Source organism: Diceros bicornis, chromosome 9 (genome assembly GCF_020826845.1).
Source record: "Diceros bicornis minor isolate mBicDic1 chromosome 9, mDicBic1.mat.cur, whole genome shotgun sequence".
Lineage (NCBI taxonomy): Eukaryota > Metazoa > Chordata > Mammalia > Perissodactyla > Rhinocerotidae > Diceros > Diceros bicornis.
The window spans coordinates 8,158,720-8,182,938 of NC_080748.1; the positions used below are offsets into that span (position 1 = coordinate 8,158,720).

The 24,219-nt window shown below is 38.9% G+C and overlaps 1 protein-coding gene across 2 annotated transcripts in view; it reads right to left on the reverse strand.

Moving 5' to 3' along the window:
* MIPEP (mitochondrial intermediate peptidase) overlaps positions 1-24,219 on the reverse strand; it is a 172,022-nt gene that overhangs the window by 130,250 nt on the left and 17,553 nt on the right. For both annotated transcript variants that reach the window (XM_058547857.1, XM_058547856.1), the window contains exons 6-10: positions 19,994-20,176; positions 19,042-19,198; positions 15,733-15,781; positions 14,207-14,267; positions 9,402-9,454 (exon numbers count right to left, since the gene is read on the reverse strand). In XM_058547857.1, coding sequence (XP_058403840.1) covers positions 9,402-9,454; positions 14,207-14,267; positions 15,733-15,781; positions 19,042-19,198; positions 19,994-20,176 — 503 coding nt within the window. The remainder of the gene's footprint in view (positions 1-9,401; positions 9,455-14,206; positions 14,268-15,732; positions 15,782-19,041; positions 19,199-19,993; positions 20,177-24,219) is intronic.

Consider the following 24,219-nt stretch of genomic DNA (forward strand, 5'->3'; position numbering starts at 1 on the left):
TCTGTTTAGGTACTGAAGTGTTTTTCACAAGCATTTGTTACAAGTTAAAGTACTAAAGGAAGCACTCTACTTGTCTTGCTCATTCTTATTCACATTTCCCAATATACTTTCATGAGTGAGAAGAGAGAGGAGCCACTGACCACCCTCGGGGCATCAGAACCCTGAGTTCACTCCTAAGGCTGCACAAGGGCGAACAAAACGATTGAGAACTGCCAGTTTAGGGAAGAGAATTAAAGAGAAACGAGTGGGTCATGAGAAAGGAGAGAACAGGGAGTTGAGGGTATGCACTGAAGAAAGAATTTTAGGAAACAGGAAATGGTAAGCAGTGTCAAAAACTGCAGAGGCCAGGGGTGTTGAGGACTAAAACAAGCTATTGAATTTTATGATTGGCAAGTGGCTGATAACTTGGAAAGACTAGTCTGATAGATTGACAGGGCTATAAATCAGACTATGGAGATTAGAAAGAGGAAGCATCCAGTATAGACTACTATTGGGGGAGGTTTGATAGGAAAAAATGAGAGAGGACTACAATCTCTCCAAGGGCCATGGGAGGGGTAATTGTCTGTGCCTTAAGATAAGGGATATCTTAGCACCTCTGCAGGCAAAGGGGGAGAAGTTAATAGAAGAGACTGATGATACTAATAAAGTTAGAATAACTGATGAAGCAATACCTGTAATGGTTTGAGATAATATTATATTTGCATAGTGCTTTACAATCTGCAAAGCACTTTCACACCAAGCATCTCCCATATTCCTTACGTAATTCTATGCAACAAGTGGAGCAAGAATTATTACTTAATTTTACTTGAGAAAACTGAGGCTCAGAGAGGCCTGTGATAGTCCAAGGCAGTCTAGGAGAAAGAGTCCTGGTTTTGAAGTTAAAATCCTGGCTCTCTCTTACTGGGTCTGTGCTTTGAGCAAGTTGTTTGACTTTTTTAGGCCACACTTTCCTCACCAGGAAAATGGGGATAATAGTCCCCAGGCTCCGCTGATGATCAGATAAATGTATGCAAAGAAGCTGGCATGGAGCCTGGAGAAAAGCAAGCACTCCACAAGTTACAGCAACACTGTCAAGAAGTATGAGTCAATGCAGTCACCTACATTGGTCACCTACTACACACCTGAGATCTCCTCGACAAGGAATGGTGAAGCCAAGTGATGAGAGCATAAGGGCAGTGCACGAAGGGCTGGGAACAAGACGAGGCTGTGATGAAGTCCACCTGCCAGCAGGGGAGGGCGAGAACGTGAGGAGCGGGAGAAGTACAGGGTGGGAGGCATCTGCGGGGGAGGTGGCGGGCATCAGGAGAAGAAAGAGCAGCAGCAAAGGCTCCTAGGCAGTAAACAGAATAGGGCATGCAAGCTTTATCATGCAAGGGTCGCCTCGAACCTTCCTCAGCCACCTCAAACAGCAAGAAAGAGATCACACACACCTTCGGCCCTCCACGCCCTCGGTGCCTCTCACACCGAGAGGTAAGTCCCTTCCCGAAGAACAGTCAGAATGGGAAAAGGTCCAGAGAGGCTGCAAGAGATTCAAAAAGCTCAAAGGTATTTCCAGCAGCTACAGCCCAGGGCTAGGCGCCCTGAGGAACAGTCCCTTCTGACATGCCAGTCAGGAGGTGGCGGCCCGGCTCCCTGGGCCCCCTGCCCTTTATGCTATCAGCTGACAACTCCAACATGCTGTGAAAGAATACACTGGACGTTTCAGTGGTCACAGGTCACTGGACCCCTCAAGGATGCTATGCCAAAGGCCACCCAAGCCATGGCTCAGGATGCGGCTGGCCCCTCTGCTCAGGCAGAGCTGAAGTGCAAGGACAATCTCCACAGCTGGTGCTCGCAGCTCAAAGGAGGCCTGCAGCCTCAGCACCAGACTCATCAAAGTTTACCCGTGAATCCTGCTTGCAGCATCTTCCCCCACAACTCTCTTATTTGCATAGATACTACATAAAAGAACCTTTTCTTCTATCATCTAGAGATCCCAAAACAATAGAAAAGTACAAGAGGCAATACGTAAAACCTTACAGCATATCAGAGCCACAGCCCAACATAAACATAATAAAATTTAACAGTATTTTGAGGATTTAGTTTCATTGCCATCCCTTTCATCACCTCAAAATCTTTTACAGTTTTACAAGAGAGTTTTACTGCTATTTTTAATAAAGATGTTTCACTGATTTGAATCCGGAAATAAGAGATCTCTAGAATCCTTTGATTCCTCTTCCTCAGAAAGAAATAGGAAGAAAATTATTATCCATTATAGTTGCTAAATGAAGTTCAATAAATACTCTGCTATTTGTTCTTGTTAAAAATATGCTACATATGGGTTTATCAATTTTCAAAAAACTAGAACATATTATAATCAACATGGTAAAATGGTATAAATTAAGTCTTTCTTATTAAGAACAACAGAATTTATCAGTATCTCAAAATCCTCATCAGGAACAGTAATTATCATTGAAATAAGTACAGAAATATTAGTCAATGAGAGATTTTCAACTGAAGAAGTCTTCGTTGGTTGTAATTTGAGTTTTTTAAAAAAATCAATGTATCACTGTGTTTATGAAACACATTCTATGAGTCACATATTTCAACTTCTGATGCACCTGCAGTTAAGGTAAAGAAAGAACTTGGACATTACTTCCAAAAACCGCGGCACTGAACCTAGTGAAAATACAAAACACGATTAAGCACAATCAAGCGATCCAGGTTGAAACTGCAGGTAAACAGAGGCTTCAGTCTTACCCTATTCTGTTCAGTAAGTTAGAGCAAGCGTATGAGAGAACACTGCACCAAACGGTGACGCTTACAGAGGCTCGCTGTAGGATGCATGAGACAGGGCGCCCGAGGGCACGTGTGGGCCAGGGGAAGCGCATGCTTGAAAAGAGCAGCACATGAGACAAAATTGTCAGAGGACTATTTTTAACTTTATCAAAAGAAAATGAAGTAGAATGTTTTGGCATCAGGAGTGATTGTGTAAGCACGATTATAATGTGGTAGTTGGACGGCATTTTTAAATGTTTAGTCTTGAAAGCCACAGGAGAGCTATGTTTTATCTGGTTAAATAAAGGTAAGGTAGCAATAAAAGAACTGAATGACACCAGATGCCTGTTTACCTTTCAGGTAATTATACTGTACTGAAAATAAAGGAGATCTTTTTTCCTCTCTGTTTTACAAAGAGTCAGCCGCTGCCAGTCTGTTCTAGCCTGACTTCTGACGCTGGAGGCAGAACTGATCCAGCCAATCAGGGAGTAATTCTCCTTAATGCAGAAGATTAGCTACACAGTTCACAGGAAATTGCAGTTAACATAAATTAAACCTAAAGTTAACAAATACAGTACAATTTCATCATCACCCTAGAGAAGTAGGAAAGTGAACCAGCAGGCCTGACCTAACAGAAAGGATGATAATATTACACAAATGTGCCACTAGGTGACAGAACCCCCATGACAGAGGCTCAAACTAAATCTTAGGACAGCCGTGACAGTCTCTCACTCAGCTTCCTAAATTATATCAATATATGAAGCTAAATAGCCATATCTGAAATACTACAGTAAGACAGAATAACCAAAATAATGAGCAGGGGAGAGGGAGGGGTGTAATATCTAGCTTACAAGAATTATAGGAATAGAGGAACCAGCAAAATGACACCAGAAGCAAGCAACCAGAGAAATCCAGAAGTTTGGAAATTCTGTAGGACAAATAGCCTGGTCTTTTCAACAAGGTGGTAACATAAAAAGGTGGAAGGTGGGGAAGGGGCATGAGGTATAGAGAACTGCTCTAAGTAACAGACTTAGAGACAGAAAAACCACATGAAATATGTGAGCCTTGTTTGGATTCTGGTTCCAACAAGCTAACTGGGAAAAATAGATTTGATACTATCAAGAAAATACAAATGTAGATGAAGCCAACAAATTGCTGTGAACTTTATCAGGTAATAACAGTATTGGGGTTATGTAAGAAAATACCCATAGTTTTTAGAGATACATAATAAATATATAAGAGTGAGATGACATGAGGTCTAGGATTTATTTTAAAATACTTTAGCAAATAACAAGAAGGAAGGAGAAAAGAAAAAAGAGATAAATGAAGCAATATGGCAAAATCTTGATAATTATTGAATCTGGGAGATGAATATATGAGGGTTACTTATATTACTCTATTTCTGTTTATTTTGAAAGTTTTCATAATAAAAGTTAATTTTTTAAAAAAATTAAAAGCACCAAACTCCCTGCACATATACTCACAAATAAAGTATACAATTTCACATATCAAACAGAAGTCCTTATTATCTTGAAACACCACAATGCCATCCTTCTGTGAAAGCCCAATGTTTTCTGAATAGTTTAAAACACAAAACATTCCCACGTCATTATGCAAATGCTCTTTTTTTTGTGTGAGAAAGATCAGCCCTGAGCTAACCTCTGATACCAATCCTCCTCTTTTTTTTCTTTTTTTTTTTTTTTTACTGAGGAAAATTGGCCCTGGGCTAACATCCATGCCCATCTTCCTCCACTTTATACGGGACGCCGCCACAGCATGGCCTGACAAGCAGCATGTCAGTGCGCACCAGGGATCCGAACCTGCGAACCCTAGGCCACCGAAGCAGAGCATGCACACTTAACCACTTGTGCCACCGGGCCAGCGCCCAAATGCTCCTTAGATGGTGAGACTATACCCTAACAAGGAAAAGACAATACTGAATTCCCCTTCCCCTATATAAACTGGCACCAAAATAGATGAAATATGATTCGTTGAAACTCATTACTGGCAGAAAAGAAAGTCCCCAAGCATTAAAAACAAAAACAAAACACTGGAAAAATACATTAAATAATTTTAAAATGATTACCTCTAGGAGGCAGGGGCAGGGAGGAGATCAAAATCTCTCGATGAACAGTTTTTAATGTTGTTTTCATTTTTTGAACCATATAAATGTACTGCCTATTCAAAAATAAAATTTAATTTTAAATAAAATAATTTCATATATACTTGACATAATTTAAAGAATTACTTTTACTCTTCCATGAAGAACCTAACACTGAAACTTGAAAAAGGAAAAAATTAGCTGCTCTTTAGGACTTACCACCCATCACTTTTGCCACTATCTCTGGGATTCACCTTTAGTAATTTTAAAACACATTAATTTCTTGTCTTACTTCTAAGAGGTTCCTTTCTTTTCTTTAGGTGGACATTTAAGAAACTTGAAATAAATCTGAAGTATTTAACATAAAAGCAAAGAAAGTCCCCGGGGTTACCTTGAAGAAAAGCTCAAGTCAAGGAAAGCCCCTTCTATTTTTCATTTCGTGTCAAACCACACATTTAAGTCTTTAATTGGAAGCAGGAGACTTTAACAAGGATTTAGAAATCTTCACTCTGTTCCACTCTTCTAACCTCAAACCCAAACTATTCTGTTTGCCCTGTCTTTTCTCATCCATTACCTGCGCTTCTCTGCCTACGCTTGTCAGTCAAGATCACGGAACCTCAAACCAAAACTCAACCATCGGCCTTTTAAGCTACTTAAAATAGATGTTTAAGAGCCCCAATTCTTACAATGTCGTCTGAAGCACTTCTGCATCCCTTTTCCTGGTCCTTTTACTGAGTTAATAGCCAAATAAATGAACTAGTGTTGAAACCTGAACTAAATAAACCAAAGCACCTTGTGGGTATCAGGTAGGCGACACTGTGTCCCCAGAATAGCTGGTGACTTCTCTCTTCCTCAAAGAAGCAACAAGGCTGGTGGAAACCTCTGTCAACAAATGAGCATTACAAAGACCTCCAGAGGGTCACCTGCTTTCAACAAATCTGACAGACGAAAAGCGTTATTCACAAAAATATGATATTCTCCTTACAAAAAAAATGTATCACTGAATTGCTTTTAATAAGGATTTCCAATTACTGGTTCAGACAGAGGCTTGAACAATGGCTATCAACTAATACGTATTCACTGAGAGCCAGAGTGTGTGTTGCGCATTGAACTGCAAACAGAACAAATAAGACAAACTTTGTTCTTAAAAGCTTTAAGAAGATATGGTTGACAAGACACATTTAACAATATGACACAAAGAACACAACCAGAATGTCACTGCAGCAGGGAAGCTGTAAGCATGGTGGAGGCAGGAGCTGCACAGGCTCGCACAGACCTGGAGGCTTCGAGGACTCCTGGCAAAATTTCACAGATAAGATAGCAAAGGAAGGCAAAGGGAACACGACTGGCCACCAGATACAGGCTCTGTCTCTGAGACAGAAAGGGATCTGGCTGGGGGCAGAGAGTTTAGTGCGGCTGACGTAAACTGTAGAGGAAGAGGAGAGGTGGAGAGAACCAGAAGGGCAGGCTATACCCAAAACAAATAACTCTGGGTGTGTACGTATTTTTTGTTAAAGCAAAGTGGGTTGTGATCAGATCTAGAAGGCCTTGAGTGACAGCTCCAATTTTATTTTGAAGGTAGTAGTGATCCCATGACCTTGAAGAGGGAAGGGACCAAAAGTGAGCTGTCCTGCCAGCCAGACAGAGGGTTCCTCCACTCTGGACACAGGGAGGCTGGGCAGCACTGGCAGGATGGACTTCCCTGTGTCAACATTCTTTCTCTGTCATTCAAGCTTCTGTGATGAGCATTCTACAACTAATTTGATACATTTACTACATTTTAGACAAGTGTTTTCTCAGAGAAGCTGTAAGGGAGAATTTACCACTCCTTCAAAAGATTCTAGAGAACACTTAAAAATCATCTCTCAGAGTGAACTATTCTCTAGAACAATGTCCACAGATGGCCAGTTCCATATAATAATGTTATTTTAGTACTAATAACACAAACATGATCTCATTAATCCTGACTTATGAGGTAGGGACTGTTATAACCCCCATTTTACAGATAACCTTGCTAAGAGGCTTGGAGAGGATAAGGAGCTTCCCAAATACCGTGTACAGCTGGTTTGGTGGTGGAGCCAAGACTTGCCCAGGTACCTCGGAAGTCAGGGAACACGCACCTGGCCACCCCACCACACAGCCTCAGGTGTTCCCATTCTTTCCAGTGGCAGATTTGGACAATCAGACCCTGTCCGTTACTGTGGTTGGTGTGGAGGAGGAGAACTCACAATCTATGCGGGGGCTCAAGGATCTGTAGGTACTGACTCCAGAGTCAGTCAGCAACATCAAGACTTTCCAGCGTTGTATTTTTGGTAGAAATGGAGAAGTCACTACTCTTTATTCAATAGCTTTGACTTAAGATCACTACTAAACTTCTCAGGGATCTCATATCCCTAATTAAAGCATACTCTTTAAATTCCAATTGATCATATCTTTCCAAATCTTCAAATTTTCATATGTAATTTCCACAGAGCCACCATTTGGGCGTGCTATCCTTACAGAAAACAGTTAAATGACAAAAATACCATAAACTTAAGGCTAAGGCATTAATTAAAATAATAAGGGGTAAAGGGCATGATATGGAGGAATACCATATAAAAATCACAGTTGCAAAAATTAGAAACAAATACATCTAATTTACATTACTTTTCCAATATCAAAAATCAAATAAAATACTTTATTATAAATATGGAAAGCATTAATAAAAAAAGTATTTAGTATTCCTTTTTGCTATGTCTTAACAGGCCAAGCAACCAAGCCAAACCTTTCTTTGAAAAAACTTTAAAAGAGATACTCTATTTTTTATGCAACTATAGGGAGCAGGGTCTGAAGTTTTGCAACCATAAAACACATCTGTGAAACAATATCTTATGTTAAGCTACATGTATTCTAAGCACTTACTGTTCATGATCAAATTATTACAGATTTTGAATAACAGTTTATGTGCTTCCACAAAGAAGATGACTGATGCTGAATTTGGGGTACATGTATAAAAATAGTAGCTGACAAAGTATTATTACCTAAAGGTTATGAGACAATTATGCTTCATACGTAAGACTGGTTTTGGGAAGAGAGAGGTAACGGAGAAGCCAGAGAGGAAGATAAACGAAAACCAGGTGAGCAAGCCCTTCCACACACTATCTCAGGGCACCTGCTCCTGCCAGTGAGGGAAAGAACACATACAGTCATTGTTTTCTGATTTTAGGACAAACACCAAAAGAAATAATTAAAATAAACAAAGTCTAATTTTAATGAGGTACTTGCTACCCTTTACTTGATGCCTGAATAATGCATAGTAACAAAACGTCTTTAAAGCTGAATACCAATCAAATGAATATATTATTATCATGACATATGCCAACATGCTTTAATGAGGAAAAACACATAACGCATTCATTTTCTTCCATTATCCAAACCAATCTTAACTCTTAGTTAAAACGCATATCTCAAATAGGAACTATAACAGAAAAATGCTAATGATTTGCTAAAGGGTAGGATTCTGAGATTTTTAAAAATTCCTATTGGGCATATAAAGTTGCTTGGGACACACATGTTTTAAAATGTGTTCACTTTAAACAGACCTCCATATTTCTTCCCCCCCCCCCAAAGCCCCAATAGATAGTTGTATATCATAGTTGCACATCCTTCTAGTTGCTGTATGTGGGACATGGCCTCAGCATGGCCGGAGAAGTGGTGCGTCGGTGCGTGCCCGGGATCCGAACCCGGGCTCCCAGTAGCAGAGCACGCGCACCTCACCGCTAAGCCATGGGGCTGGCCCCAGACCTCCATATTTCTTAGGTTTACATACAAATGTAAAAATGACAGAAATAAGGTATATTTAGGGGAAAAAAAGTATCTACTACTCTGCCACAATATAATAAACAAAGGAGAAGACAGAAGCCAGAGGAGTACTTTAATCAACTTAAGTTCCCTAACTCTTTATTTCATTTATATCCTTCCAGAAGTGCCAACAATGTGTTGACAACATGTTCGAATAAAAATGAGAAAACATAAGAAAATCACTTTGCACCATGCCCAATACTACTCTGTTCCTTCATTGGTTCAACAAATATTTGCTAAGCACCCAACCTGGACCAGAAATGGGTACTACAAGGATTCTGGCAAAGTCCAAGCGCCAAAATGCTCACAGTCTAGTAGGAGAACCTGGAAGCCACACACGGAAAGAGGCAGAGGGACCAGACTCTAGGCACCGTGGGGAGATATTTAAAAGTTTTGGGTTTTTTCTAATTGTTTTAAATTGAGGTATAATTGACATATGATAAAAGCTGTGAAGAAGGAAATGACATAAGCCACAGAAGAAGAGGCACACTGTGGGGCAGGGTAAAGCAGGATTCTGTATCCAGATAAAAACACGTGGGCAGATGCTGACCCCACCAGCAGGGGGCCTGAATTTGAGGGGATACAGGTTTGCAATATGGGCAAGTGAGTGAGGAGAGTAGCTACAAAATTAATGTGCAAAGTGCTCAATAAATATTAGTTTCCCTCTTCCTTCTCATCTATGAGTATTTCTCATAAAACTTACCTCTCTGCACGAATCACACCACTGTAGTATGGGGGATCCCAAGGCATTAATTCCTACAACGGAATAATTCATTGTTATGAAACTTACTGACTATTTCACAATTTTTATCAATAATGTAGCCAGCTTATAAAATGTAAACTTGGTATTGTATCAGAAAACTTTTAGAAAAACCCTGAAGATTCATGACTTGGCAGAAAATACCTGCCTCTTTATTTTGACTTCCCTGGAATCTATGAGTAGAGAGGTATAAATGAGGCATAATCCCAGGATTTGGGGAAAAGGTAAACAAATGTCATTCTAAAATGTAAACTAATAAAAGTCAACATTAATGGATTAAATCAGCCATGCTGAAATTTTTCCCAAAATGTAACCAATGTCTTAATCCATGAAACATACTGCAGGTAAGACTAGGGCACTAAAGGTAAGATTAGAGTTCTTTCTAAATCTAAGCAAGAAGCTTAGGGTGGATCCCAAAATGAAAGCAACAATTTAAAATGTAACTAAAGCAGAATTAACTCTAATCTTGGCAAAGAAAATATGCCTTAAAGAAGTATTGTAATAATAGTTGTTTTTGACAACTGGTACAGGATACTGAAAGAAAGGAAAGCTTGAACACCTGAATGGATCATCCTCCCCACAAACTGTCCAGGTGACAGGCCAGTGGTTAAGAGACCAGGCTGTGAAGTCAGCCTGCCTGAGTTCAAGTTCTCAATCCACACTAGTGGTACGACTTGGAAAAGATACTTCTGCTCGCCGATGCTTTCCTGTTTTCCTTCTACGTGATCTGATCTTGTCCCACTGTACCTCTGAGCCCACCTCCTGTGACTTCTCCTCACTCACTCCATACTGGCCACACTGGTCTCCTCATTGTTCCTTGATCACAATGGGCAGGCTCCTGTCTCAGGCCTTTGCATCTGCTGTTCTCTGCTTAGAATGCTCTTCCCTACAGTATCTGCATGGTGTACTCCCTCACTTCTTCCAAGTCTCTGCTTAAGTGTCATCTTACTAGAGAAGTCTTCACTGATCAATCCATATAAAATACCAACCTCCATCCCCTTTTCTCTGCATTATTTTCCCCTATAGCCCTTATCACCATATGACATAGCACATATTTATTTTTTTCATGTGTTTACTATCTGTTTTCTTCCCCTAGAATGTAAATTTCATGAAGGCAATGATTTTGTTTGCATTTTTCCTATTATATCCTAACACCTGAAGACAGCCTGGTACACAGTAGTCCCTCAATAGTTATCTCTTGAATCAATCAACAGCATCTCCCAAATAGCATTGCTTAATGCACTTAAACTATTAAACAGAATACCTGGCATTGAGTAAGAGCTCCATGAAGGATAGAAGCCATGAAGGATAGAAGCTACTATCCTTTAAAATTTCAGTTTAGACATTATCTCCTCGAATAACAAGGTGTTCTTTCTCATAGTGCATACTTTTATCACAGAATGTAACAAGCGTAAGATACTTGTAGGTTTACTTTCTTTCTCCCCATGAGCTCCTGAAGGGCAGGAACAGCATCCCTGGAGCTCCAGCCCCTAAGTGTTCAGTTCCTGGCATACATTTCCTCCAACAGATTATCATTTACTATCTGCTACTCACCAGACAGGGTGCAGGCTCTAATGAAATAAAAACAAATAGGACGTGATCCCTGTACCAAGGAGCTGATAATGGTCTAGGCAGTAGGAAGACAAGTGACCCAACAATCGGAGAAGTTTGTCACATCTATGATGTTGTGCCATGTGAAACAGAGCCCATGAGGGCATTTAAGTCACAGTGGAAGGTCAGGAAATGTTTGGAGAAGACAAAGCCGGAGTTGAGTTTTGAAGAACACGAGCACTCAATCCAGACGAGAGAGGGGCAAAGGGATGGTATTTGTGAAGGACTGGAAGCTACCTAGCACTGTTGCTGGCACACAAATATCAATTAGACTTAAAAAGTGAAAGAAAGGAAAGCAAAGCAAAAAGTGAAGAAAACACGTGAGCATCACACAGGTATTAGAAGGGAGCAAAGGACACAAACTCGGCTTACAGGGGCAGCAGAAGATAAGGCCGGAGAAGCAGGGAGGGGCAAAATTATGAAGGGCTTGGTGGGAAAAGCTAAGAAATAGGAAGGTAAATCTGAGAATCACAGGGAGGCTTTGAAAAATTTTAAACAAGATCAGATCTGCTTTTTAGAAAAACCCCTTTGGTGGCAATTCATTCATTCGTTCATACTTCAAAATAAGTGCTGAGTACCTAATCTACGTCAACAGTGAGCTATGCACATTGCTAAGCAGTCCAAACCCAGGACGCCTTTGAAGGGAGGCAGAAGACAAGGCTAGAACACCAGTTGGGCAACTACAACTCTAATCCGGATGAGGAGTAATGATGACCTCAACCAGGGCTGTGGCATTGGGCATGGAGAGCAGAGAACACTCCTCAGGAAGAGTGCTCAGGAAGGTAGAATCCACAGGACCTGATAGCTGATTATATGGGAGGGCAGATAAGTCACCTGGGGGGCTTGTGGAATCATCACAGTTTGTGGGGCTCGAGATACAGTGAGTCTCATGGGGAGCTCGAGAGTTTGTATTTCTAACAGTTCCTAGGTGATGCTACGGCTTCTGGTCCAGGGAACACATTTTGAGAACCAGGTCTAGAGTTAGTCCAGGGTCTGGCTAGGGTAGCAGGGTGAATGGTAATACCATTCACCAAAACAGGGACTTCATAAGAAGATCGGGCACTTCACAAATACCTGTAGAATAACAACAAGCTATACAAAATAATCAATAAGCTATATGTCCAGGGAGGATAGTTTCAAGTCATATTAGCTTTTTAATGAATTAGCTTTTGGCAACACATTTTATTTTTTCTGTTTCTATATTCACCAAACTAAATTCTGATTTATTATTTAGTTTCCTAAGTGGACCTTCCCACCAAGCCCAAGTGTGCAGATGACTAATCCTAGTTACTTTGCCAGATACAGCTTCAACCAAAAGTTAACAAATTGACATGCTACTCTACAAACTGGTGAATTTGAGAGGATTAATCTACAGCATCCCCCTTATCTCCCCTTATCCACGGAGGATACATTCCAAGATACCCAGTGGATGCCTGAAACTGCAGATAGTACCGAACCCTATATATACTATCTTTTTTTCTATACATACATACCTATGATAAAGTTTAATTTATAAATTAGGCACAGTAAGAAATTAACAACAATAACTAATAATAAAGTGAATAATTATAGCAATATATTATAATAGAAGTTACCATAGATCTCAGCAACCTCAGCATATGATTTTTTTTCTTTCCTTATTAAGTTGAGAACTTTTACCTTTTCACTTAAAGGAAGCACTTTACAGCTTCTCTTTGGCATGTCTGAATTGCCAGCATCACTACTCTTGCACTTTGGAGCCATTATTAAGTAAAATAGGTGTTACTCAAAAACACAAACTCTGCGATACCACGACAATCCACCTGATAACCGAGGCGGCTACTAAGTGACTAATGGGCAGGTAGTGTGTACAGCATGGATACTCGGGACAAAGGCATGATTCACGTCCCAGGCAGGATGGAGCCAGATAGCGAGAGATTTCATCACGCTACTCAGAACAGCTTGCAATTTAAAACTTATGAATTGTTTATTTCTGGAATTTTCCATTTAATATTTTCGGACTTTGGTTGACTGTGGGTAACTGAAACTGCAGAAAGCAAAATCGCAGATAAGGGGGAACTACTGTATTTCTTATTGGTTGTATCTGGGAAGCTAGTAAATAGCTTCTAAATCTGCAAGGCTCATTTCCCCTAAATCTTCCCTATGACTAAGGCTCTGGCAACCACCACCAAATCAAGAAATACCAAGAACAGCACCTACAGAAGAATGCTGTAGACAACCCCAGCAATCCTGTAGCGCCCTTGAACTAAAGGAGAACCAGGGTCTCGATACCTGGAATCTCAACACTTTTCAGGGCACCCCAATCACCTGGGTAGCACTTTGGCCACAGGACATTTAGTCTGTACAGTAAGATCAAGTAATCACTTGATCTTATGATTGAAAAACCATTTACGTTTTTAGGATGGGGTGTACTCTGTCGGTCAATATCGATCTACTTAATTGAGCTTCATAAATTAGCAAACGAATAAGTAAAAGCAATGTTAACACTGATGGTTAAAATTACCACCTGCCAGATGAATCCTCCACTGAGCCTCCTTAAAGCCTGCTTCAAATTAAGAAGCCAACTTTCTATAGAACGGAAGCAGCCTTTGCATGAGTATATATTAACACAGATTGTGTTAATATACACTAATAGGTGTGTGTGCGTATTGTGTCAACTAACCAACAAAAATACTGGACTTCCTGGAAATGTCAGACTTGGACATATGAAATATTTCAATACTTTATTCACCAAAACCAAGGATCAGAAACAAGATTACGAATCAGAAACAGAACTATATTCACCTTCAGCATAAGAAAGTTCTAGAGTCAAAAGATAATGACCACAGGGGCCGGCCCCGTGGCGTAGCGGTTAAGTGCGTGCGCCCTGCTGCTGGTGGCCCGGGTTCGGATCCTTGGCGTGCACCGACACACTGCTTGTCAGGCCATGCTGTGGCGGTGTCCCATATAAAGTGGAGGAAGACGGGCACAGATGTTAGCCCAGGGCCAGTCTTCCTCAGCAAAAAGAGGAGGATTGGCAGATGTTAGCTCGGGGCTGATCTTCCTCACACACCAAAAAAAAAAAAAGCTAAAAAAAACCATAATGACCTCAGCTGATAGACTGTATATAATAAAAATATTCCAACATTGTCACTTACAGAATTTTGAGGATTTAGTTTCATTTTCATCCCTCGTATCATCTCAAAATCTTTTATAGTTCTGTAAAACAGGTTCATCGTTAATTGCTAGGACAAAATTTTAATGATTACATTATTAAAAAAAAAACTAGTTTGCTTATGCTACTTTCCAATATTCATGATAAAATTAGAAGTAATTTGTAGTGCAAAAGTAAACCAACATTAATCCAAATTTTACATGTGTTAGAAGACAGCAGTATATACATCAATAAATTACTGCAATTTTGACCTTACAAAGCATCTCAGCACACATGTGTCTTGAAAGTATCAAAGCTTGGAAAAACTACCAATGTTACAGAAACATGCAAAGCATTAATCAGCAAACTTTACATCACTACTCTTTGCTATACCTTAAAAAGGTAAGAGACTAATGTTTTACATTCTATAAAAGAATATTAACAAAGAATATATTAAGACTGCTATTCATAATTCTTCCCCTACAGAAAAACTCTAGTGGGCAATAATCAAATATGTGCTTAATATTTGTAGAATATGAAATTTCTGTTAGAATTAACTTGTATTTATAATTATAAAAATCTAAAGATGTTTGCTCAAAATATAATCTATAACAACGCTACACACACGTGAAGAAAGAATACTAACACTTAACTAAGAATAAATTCTCAAATAATTGCATAATTAACACTTCCTCTTTATTACATCAAAGCCACAATGGTTCATTAGGTTAAAAGAAAATTTTAGAATTTATAAATATAATCCAAATTAGAGAGGACTGGGTTCTAAGGCATGAGTTTATAATAGAAAATGGAAATTTGAGCTAAAATTTAACATGTTGGTATAGTCAAAAAGGCATGAAATTTTAGACAGCACTGTAAGAAAGAAACGAGAACATCACCCTCTTTCACAAGCCACGACATGCCTCCTCCCGGAATCCTAGGCGTCAGAAGGCGACAGGCGCACTGCCCTCAGCAAAGCTCTACAGAGTACGAGTGAAGGACAGTGACAGGGTCCAAGAGAGGGGCAGCGGGACAGGAAAGGCGGGAACATGACACAGGGATGCACTATAGAGAGGGAAACACTGCAGCTTGAAGTTACAAAGGCAGAGGCAGAGCACTCTTCAAATCAAAAACACAGATAATTTACCACATCCATGAGCCGCCTATACTTAGGCCAAAAGAAGAGAAATACTACTTTATGAACTTGTTATAAAATTGATGGTACAAGGTAAAATATATAATTCCAAAAAAGTTTGGAAACATTTTTTAATTACAGATCACCTAAAGTAAATTAATTGGTTAATGGGGGGGACGGCCTACGTTTTCAAGACTGTCACCTTAGGAAGACAAGTCCGTGCCTTCAAAGTGTACCTCATAGTTAATTTATTCTCTGGTTGAACAGTCCACAGATGTGACCCAATATTCCAACATTTATATTCTTAATAGATCACTTCCTAATTTTTTATAAATCAAGTCTTTTTTTAAAAAAACTAAATGACATATACTCTGAAGAGTAGAATAAAAACTAACCTTTCAGAAAGTTTGTCAGATAGTTTCTCAAGGAACTCCATGACAGTCTCTAAAAATGAAATCCAAAAGAAAATATCTTTAATTACATAAAATAAAATGAACATATCTGTTAAAATTATAACGTGATGATCATGATCTCTATTCTATAATGCCCTTAAAATGAAGATTTTCAAAGGGAATCAGGGTTGCTAACATATACTAGGCATATAATAAATATTTCTAGATGATGATGATCTCTTTAGCAGAAAAACAAATTAAACTGACATAGTAATAATCCAAAACCTTAGATTATACCCCAAAATGAGTAGAGTTAATGGGAGGCTAAAGAAAAGAATTCAAAATTTCAATCTGTTTCTATCTTGTCATATGTGTAAGAGAAAAAAATAAGTTTCTTAGACATGTCTAATTTTTTATGAGTTTTAAAGAGACAGCTAGACTCTCATTTGTTCATAAAAATCAGTACAATTTAGAAGTATGATTCACTGAAAATTAGATTTTAAAAATCAGTGTTTTCCTGGGTAACTATTTTATTTTTATATACAGCTGCAGAATAATCTATTCAGGATCAATACCAAAAGAAAATATTGCAAAATTAGAACACTAAAAATTTAAGCTCTGTTAGAATTTTTTTAAGTACTTAAAATACTTCAGCTGTAAGTCATTATATTTTAAAAACCCATAAAGGCAACTTACTGGAATTACCATTATTTCCCATGATAGGAAATTTTTCACGTGTACTTTTGAATTTAGCACTTTTTGCCATTGATTTATATGTATAGAGCTCTCATATGTATTTTAGAGTTTGCCACAAACACTGTTTTTATATTTTCCAGATGATCTTTTATATGGTTTTAAGTTTCTTGCCCTGTTCAATTTAAGTTGTCTCCTTTCTGAGTAAAATAAAAGGCTGAGAAAAGGATGGAGGTCAACCTAAACCAAGAAACCATGAGGCTTCTTGCCACTGCCAACACTTAACAAGCATCGTATATAGTCATCCTAAAAACATTGCCTCATGTTCCATGTTAGACGGTATTAGGAAGTTTAGAAACAAACTGTTCGCATGCTCGGCTCTGGCGGCCCAGGGTCTGCAGGTTCGGATCATGGACGTGGACACACACACCACTTATCAAGCCACGCTGTGGCAGGCGTCCCACATATAAAGTAGAGGAAGATGGGCATGGACATTAACCCAGGGCCAATCTTCTTCAGCAAAAAGAGGATTGGCAACAGATGTTAGCTCAGTGCTAACCTTCCTTACCAGAAAAAAAAAAAAAAATCTTATTTCAGGATATCATACCAGCTGCCATAAAGAACAAATGACAGCTGTTTTTATAAATCTCTGAGTATGCTTTTTATTTCTAAATAACTATTTTTTACTAACTTTTCACCCATTTTGTTTGTCAAGTATCTTATATATGAAAAATCTACCTCAATTAATCCATCCGGAAAATGTCATATTAAAAAGAGTGAGTTTGGGGCTGGCCCCATGGTGTAGTGGTTTCACTCAGCATGCTCTGCTTCGGCGGCCCGGAGTTCATGGGTTCGGATCCCAGGCACGGACCTACACCACTCATCAGCCATGCTGTGGCAGCGATCCACATACAAAATAGAGGAAGCCTGGCACAGATGTTAGCTCAGGGCTAATCTTCCTCAAGCCAAAAAGAAAGAGGAAGATTGGCAACAGATGTTAGCTCAGGTGAATCTTTCTCAGCAAAAAAAAAAAAATGAGTTTGAAACTCCCTGAAAGCAAATAAACACCTCAGTGGAAAATTATTTCTAATTCCCCTGTCCCATGAATGCCCACCTGACCTTTGACTTTTGTCTATCCCCTTCCTTACCTTCCTTCTCTCTGCTGAAAGCTCACTATTCCTTCCCTGTGCATCTCAAGTTTCTCTTCCCTCACAAAACCTTCAACAGCCACATAAGCATCTGATAAGCTTCACGAACTCCTAAAATCCTATGGCATTGTTTTGTCTATATATATATATTTTATGTATATTAAAAATATATGTAAAATAATAATATATTATTATATCAATCTGCTGACAACAGTGATTACAGAATAACATACAAAATGTTTTTATAACAGATATATATTACATATATAAAATATAATATCTATTTAGGAGCTAAATTGCGTGAAACAAATTGTAAGTACTAAAAGGGTTCAGAGACAAGGGAGCCCAAGGGAAATGCAAGAGTTTAACAGGCTTCCTGAAAGAGGTGGGTTTTGAGCAGAGCTCTGAAACATTGTATAGGATTTTAACAAACAGATTGGGAAGGGGGAGCTCTTCCCTGTGCAGGAAACAACATGAGCAAAGGAACGAGTGTGATGTGCCTACGGTTTAATAGAGAGCCTTGACAGGTCAAAGGAAACGGTTGTTGACAAAAGAGTGAGAAATAAGATAAGGTGGATTTTAGAAAACTTTGGAGAAGACAGGAACATACTAGAGAGAGAAAGGATAAACATGGAAGAAATAAAGACAGGAGAGAATAAAAGATGTGATCTTCCTCCATGCAGAGCTCATTTCCAGCGCTCCCCCATCTGTGAAAGGCATGTCCATCCAGATGCACAACCAGAAACCAAGGGTGTCCATCACTCTGTCTCCTCCTCCCTCTCAACCTACCACCAAGGCTTGTAACTTCAACCTCTAAAATATATCTTGAATCTGAACAGCTCTACCATCACAATCACCCTGCTCCTGACTCTAAACTATAACTGTAATTTAACAAACGCCTTCAAAAAACTTACTACATGCGTTTATATTATTGTATAACATTTTCTCTTATACATTATAAATCATAAAGAACTCAACAGAGCACAATGCAAACATCACAAATCCAAGGAAAGATGCTTTTTCCCCCCACCTTGCAGAAACCTTCCCAAGCAGTGCACTTCTCTCTGAAAGAGAAGGTTTATGGAACTATGTGTATTTATATGACCTAGCCTATATTTAACCCTGATTTCAGCAGAAATATTGATCTTTCATCCTCTCTCACACTAATTCTAACCATTTTGGTCAGATTGAGCATAGAAACTAGTTGCATTAAAATGAAAGTAATTTAAATTAGCATCAATGAAAATTTAAGTATGACTTACTCTCAACATGTACATGAAATAAAATAGCTTGGGTGGACAGAATATATTCCAAATTATCAGTTCTATTTAAAAATATAAAGAGGTAGAAAATTGCAATAAATGGTTCTCTGAGCATAGTAAAAATAGAACACATTTATAATATTTAAAATCAGAAGGTCAGTTCCATAAAAATCCTATTTTGCCCTTAAAAGTTGGAGCAACAAGCTTACCTGGATTTTTAGCTATTGTTCCTTGGAGAGCTCTGTGGGAATATGTGGAATATCCTACTAACTTTGCCAGAAGATCTCTGTTGCTGAGCAATTCTTCTAAACATTTCAACTGATTAGCATTGGGATAAAGAAAGATTTTATAAGCGGCTTCTCGCACCTATATTTAAAAAGTAAATGGTGAAAGATATAAATACCATGATAAGAAGTCCTATGCAATAATAATATAGGCTAACTCTCACCACTTTATTCTGCAGGTGATCATTGCCTTAGAAATAAAATGATGGTTTACACAAGGTACATAAAGCTCTTAGATTCATAAACTAGTATGGGATACAACAACATACTTGACTGGAGTTCTCTGTTGTAGGGTATGGTGGGACAAGATTATACCCAGTGCATGTGCCAGAAGGTATAAAGGTGCCATAAAGCACCTCCAACTGGATGAAGAGAAGACTACACGCATTAAAATCTGAGTAGTCCAGACTGTCAATTATTGCTGCTATTTATCATACTTTAAAAATGAGGAGGGCCGGCCCCGTGGCTTAGCGGTTAAGTGCGTGGTGCTCCGCTGCTGGCGGCCCGGGTTCAGATCCCGGGCGCGCACCAATGCACCGCTTCTCTGGTCGTGCTGAGGCCGCGTCCCACATACAGCAACTAGAAGGATGTGCGACTATGACATACAACTATCTGCTGGGGCTTTGGGGACAAAATAAATAAATAAATAAATAAATAAATAAAATAAAAATGAGGTGTTCTTTATGAGACATGAATAATTAAACCATTTTCATCTTTCAAAGCATTTATGGACTTAATAATCCCACAGTTAAATTTTTAGGGCTTAGTAACACTAAAATATCTTTAAAGGTATGATTATAATATCACTGAATTTTGGTTAAAACAGCAGTGACACACAGATGGGACCTGAACTATACAGAGAACAGAACACACATACCAAGTCATCTGGTGCTTCTGCATGCAGACCATCAATTACCACATGATCTCCAGTGAGTGTAAAGTTACGATGAATGTGTGCTGGTAAAAGACGCTTCTCAATCTTGTTGGGAGAGTTGGTTCCCATAAGAAATGTACTACTCAAATCCAAGATTTTAACATTCAGGTCCACTGCTCTTTTACGCTACATGTGGGAGGAGTAAAAGTTATTTAAAGGCATTTACAGGAATATTTCACAACTAATTTAAGAGACAGTCTATAAAGATGGCAAATCAACATATATAGTTGACTTATAATTTAATAAGACATTAAAAGTATTAAAATGAATATTGAATATATTGTTTGTCATAAACGTATAATATATAACATACTATAAATAAGTAAATTCTATTTTGATAGATATTTAATTTGATAATATTTAATAAACCAAAAGATTATCCTTTTGGTTTTATAGTGTTTCTTTGCTTTAAGGTTTATATAACTTCTAGAGCTCTATTTTATGTCTAGGTTATATAACTTTTTATATAATCTCTGAAGTTAACAACATTAGGAAGTGCAGAATCCTCTCAAATCCCCCCAAAGATCTCTTCTTTAAGTGAGTCAGAGAACAGTGGGCTAGTTGAATCTAGTCAATATGATGCTTGAAAGTATTTTTAGACTAAAAAAATTAAGTATTTGAAGGGCAGATGAGAAAATATACTGAGTCTTATGCAGGCTGCCCAGGAGGGGCGAGCTTTGGACTCTGCGGTGGGGCGATCCCTGAGGGGCTGATGCTGCATGCTGTCTGCGGGCAGGGCTCCCAGGGCAGGGAGAATACCCTCCTCATTCCTGAAGGTGATTCTGGGCAGGGCATCCCAGCCTCCACCACAGCTGGAGAATTTCTAAGTTTGGGGATTTATTTTTTTAATAAACGATCCACCTGTGTTCAAGAGTCATGTTTACTTTTCCAGAAGGCTAAACATCTAATACATATATATTACTCAAACTTACTAATTTTTACCCACTTAGTTTGTTGAGGAGTGTTAAAGTATGCTGATAAAATTATGAATTGGCCCCCCCCCAAAATCTATATATATATATATATATATGTACATATACACTCAGTCTTAGAAGATTAGACTAAAAGAGTAGAGGGAAAGGAAAGTAACTAATACAATTCTTCCCAAGACTGTAGTGGACATCCAAAAGGGGGAGATGCACTTTACAAGTTCTGATTTTGCATATACTGAGTAGCTGTAACACGACAGCAGGGAGTGGTGAGAACTGGACCAGAACCCGCAGGGCAGGACCCCATCTTCCTGCTCCGTGCCTGGCACCTGCCGGGCCGTGGGAGAGTCACTGATGATGACGTGGGTGGTGCTGGCACACCCAGTGGGTTTTATCTTGCAGTCACACCTTTAGGACACACAATCTCCTGAGAAAACTCGTATTATCAAAGCAGGTGCCACAAGCATTTCGGATGAAACATCAACTATAGTCCACAAAATTAGGTCTACTGGAAGATGAGGGGTGAATTTTCAGTTACCCGTTACTAGAAAACCAGGTGGGCGTCTGGACCTGGACTCATGACAGGCTTCAGGCGAAGCCACATGCAGATCTTTCTGGGAAGGGGGTCAATGGCTGTTAACAGATTCTATACTATGACCCTAAAAAATGATAAAGCAGCATTAATATTTTTTAAAAGGTAGATAAGATGCAGATGTACACTTGATAAGATGTTGAAGAAAATTAACTGTGTATTAATAACCAAAAATGTTTCAATATAGAAAATGCAAACTTCCTGGGAAAAATTAGCTTTTAGAGTCTTGATAGTACAGATTTCTCTTTTTGCCTATTTTGTTTCTGATATGGCCATTTATCACCACCCAATGGTAACTAGTGGAATAACAAAAAAGGTGAAAGATACCTGGAAATTACACTATAGTTTCAAAAATTTTCCCCAAAGTCTTTACTATGAAAAAAAGGGATAAAATTAATTACTTCAAAGAATTTGTCACCTGTTAAAATCTCCAGAAAATTTTAAACTGGGTTTATTTCCTGCCTGCACCAATCTGCTAGGCATATCATTTCATCATTCTGACATAATTAAACACGCAGTACTCTGAACTCTTAAGAATTCTATGAAATTGTTCTATGAAATTGTTGTCAATTATTAAATGACTGCTAAAAAACACATACTTCCATTAATTTTAAACTTTGAAGTTATATTCATGAGAACTTAAAAATAAGAACCTATAGAAAAAATATAGACCTTTACACTTGTAGATTATGTTGGTGGGTTTATTTCAAGATCTCTGTTTTAAAGAGTGTAACATGTCTTCCTTTTATTCTGTCCTATTGGAGCACCTTTGAGAACAGACAGGGAAGTTACAAGAGAGGAATTTAGCAGGTTGACTTCACTTGCATCTTTAATGCTCTTGGGTCCCCAGGGAGTTACTTGCTAGAAGGGAAGCTATCCTCGTAAGAACATGCATTTAGATAAAAGCAACAAGGTCAACGCTGGTGAAACTGTCCCTGACTTGACACATACTGCTTTTTAGTAAAGTTTCAAAAACATCTTTCAGGAGGATTATATAAAATAATAAAACTATTCATCTAGATTCTCTCTTAGCAACCTTCCTCCTGAAGATATCAAATGATTAATATCAGCCATCATTATTATGATTAATCATACATTCATTCAATATTTAACTGAGTCCAAAACTAGAAAAAGCATGATCTGCACTCTCTGTCCTTGAGAAGCCTATAATTTAGATAAGCGATGCAATAATAATAACAACAACAACTTCAATAAAAGGCAGTTAAAGATAAATGCCATATACGTGCAATAAGTAAAATGTGAGTTCAGATGAATACAAAATTCCACCTGGTGGACTGATAAAGCTTCCCAGACACCATGGCCTGAAGATGAAAGCCTTAATGGGGGGTTTCAGGCAGGCACACCTGGTGAGCAGACAGAGCAGGACAGTGTAATGAGTTACACCTGGCACAGGGAGCGCTGGGAAAGTACTGCCATGTGAATTCTTGTTACATATTAACTGCTATCTATACTTTTGCAATAGACAATTCAAAGTCACTGAAAGGTTCTGGGCAGGAGAGTAACAATCAAATCAATGCTTTAATGTTCACAGACAGGTTAGACTGACCAGCAGAAACCTGCAGGTGGGACTAGCTGAGCAGGCTCTGGAGTCTGTCTGGCATATGTAACAGCCTCCACCTACTAGCTCTGTGACCTTGGGTAAATCACAGAACCTCTAGGTGCCTCAGTTTCTTCATCTATAAAACAGGGATAATAGGAGTACCAGCCTCAAAGTTGTTATGAAGATCTGATGAGAAATATATGCTTAAATAGCAAATGCTTAAGTGCTGTTAATTATAATGAGTGTCAGAAAGACAAAGACCTTTAGGACAGCCCAGGTGTCTGGTGATAAGGGTCGAGATGAACTGCTTTTGGAGATGCAGAAACAATCCAAGGACTTGGTCACTAATTTAGATATGAAAGTATTGGGAATGGAAAAAATGCAAACTGACTCCAAAATTTTATCTGGGTGACTGAGAGAATAGTGGTATCATTGATACAGAGAAGTATTAATCAAGAACTGGCGTGGAGAGGGGCAGATGTGTCCATTTTAAGCAATGTGAGTTCACAGCAGAGCCTGTCAGCCTCATGGACTGCCGGGAAGGCATGCCCAGGCTCAGGGTCAGCCCAGGAGTCTTGTGCTGAGCCCTTAAAGCCACATAAGCACATGAAGGTGTGAGCAGCTTCAGCACTACTCAAACCCAGCATCAATCAAAATGATATTATCTAGTGTATGTGACATACACCCCCAAGACCCGGCCCTCTACTTTCCAAGATACTCTGATAAACTAATCTCTTAATAGGTAACTGGCTTTATACTATATTAGGAGAAACACATTTATCTATTAAAAAAAAAAAAAAAAGGATAACCATAATAGTCTAGACTATAGGCAAGTAGGGGAGATACTGTGGAGCAGACAGATCTTTCAGTGATGGTCGAGTCACCCCCATTGTTCCAACCCTGAGCTTAATATTGAAACGAGGCACTCAGTTTCTTAGGATGTTATGTTCTAGAAAGAACAGTGGCCAGAATTAGAAGTCCTGGAAACTAAGGATGGGAACTTGAACAAACCCCTTTGCCTTACGTCCACATCTGTAAAACAAGGGGTCTGGACAATGTATAAGATCCCTCCCACCACAGTTTAAAC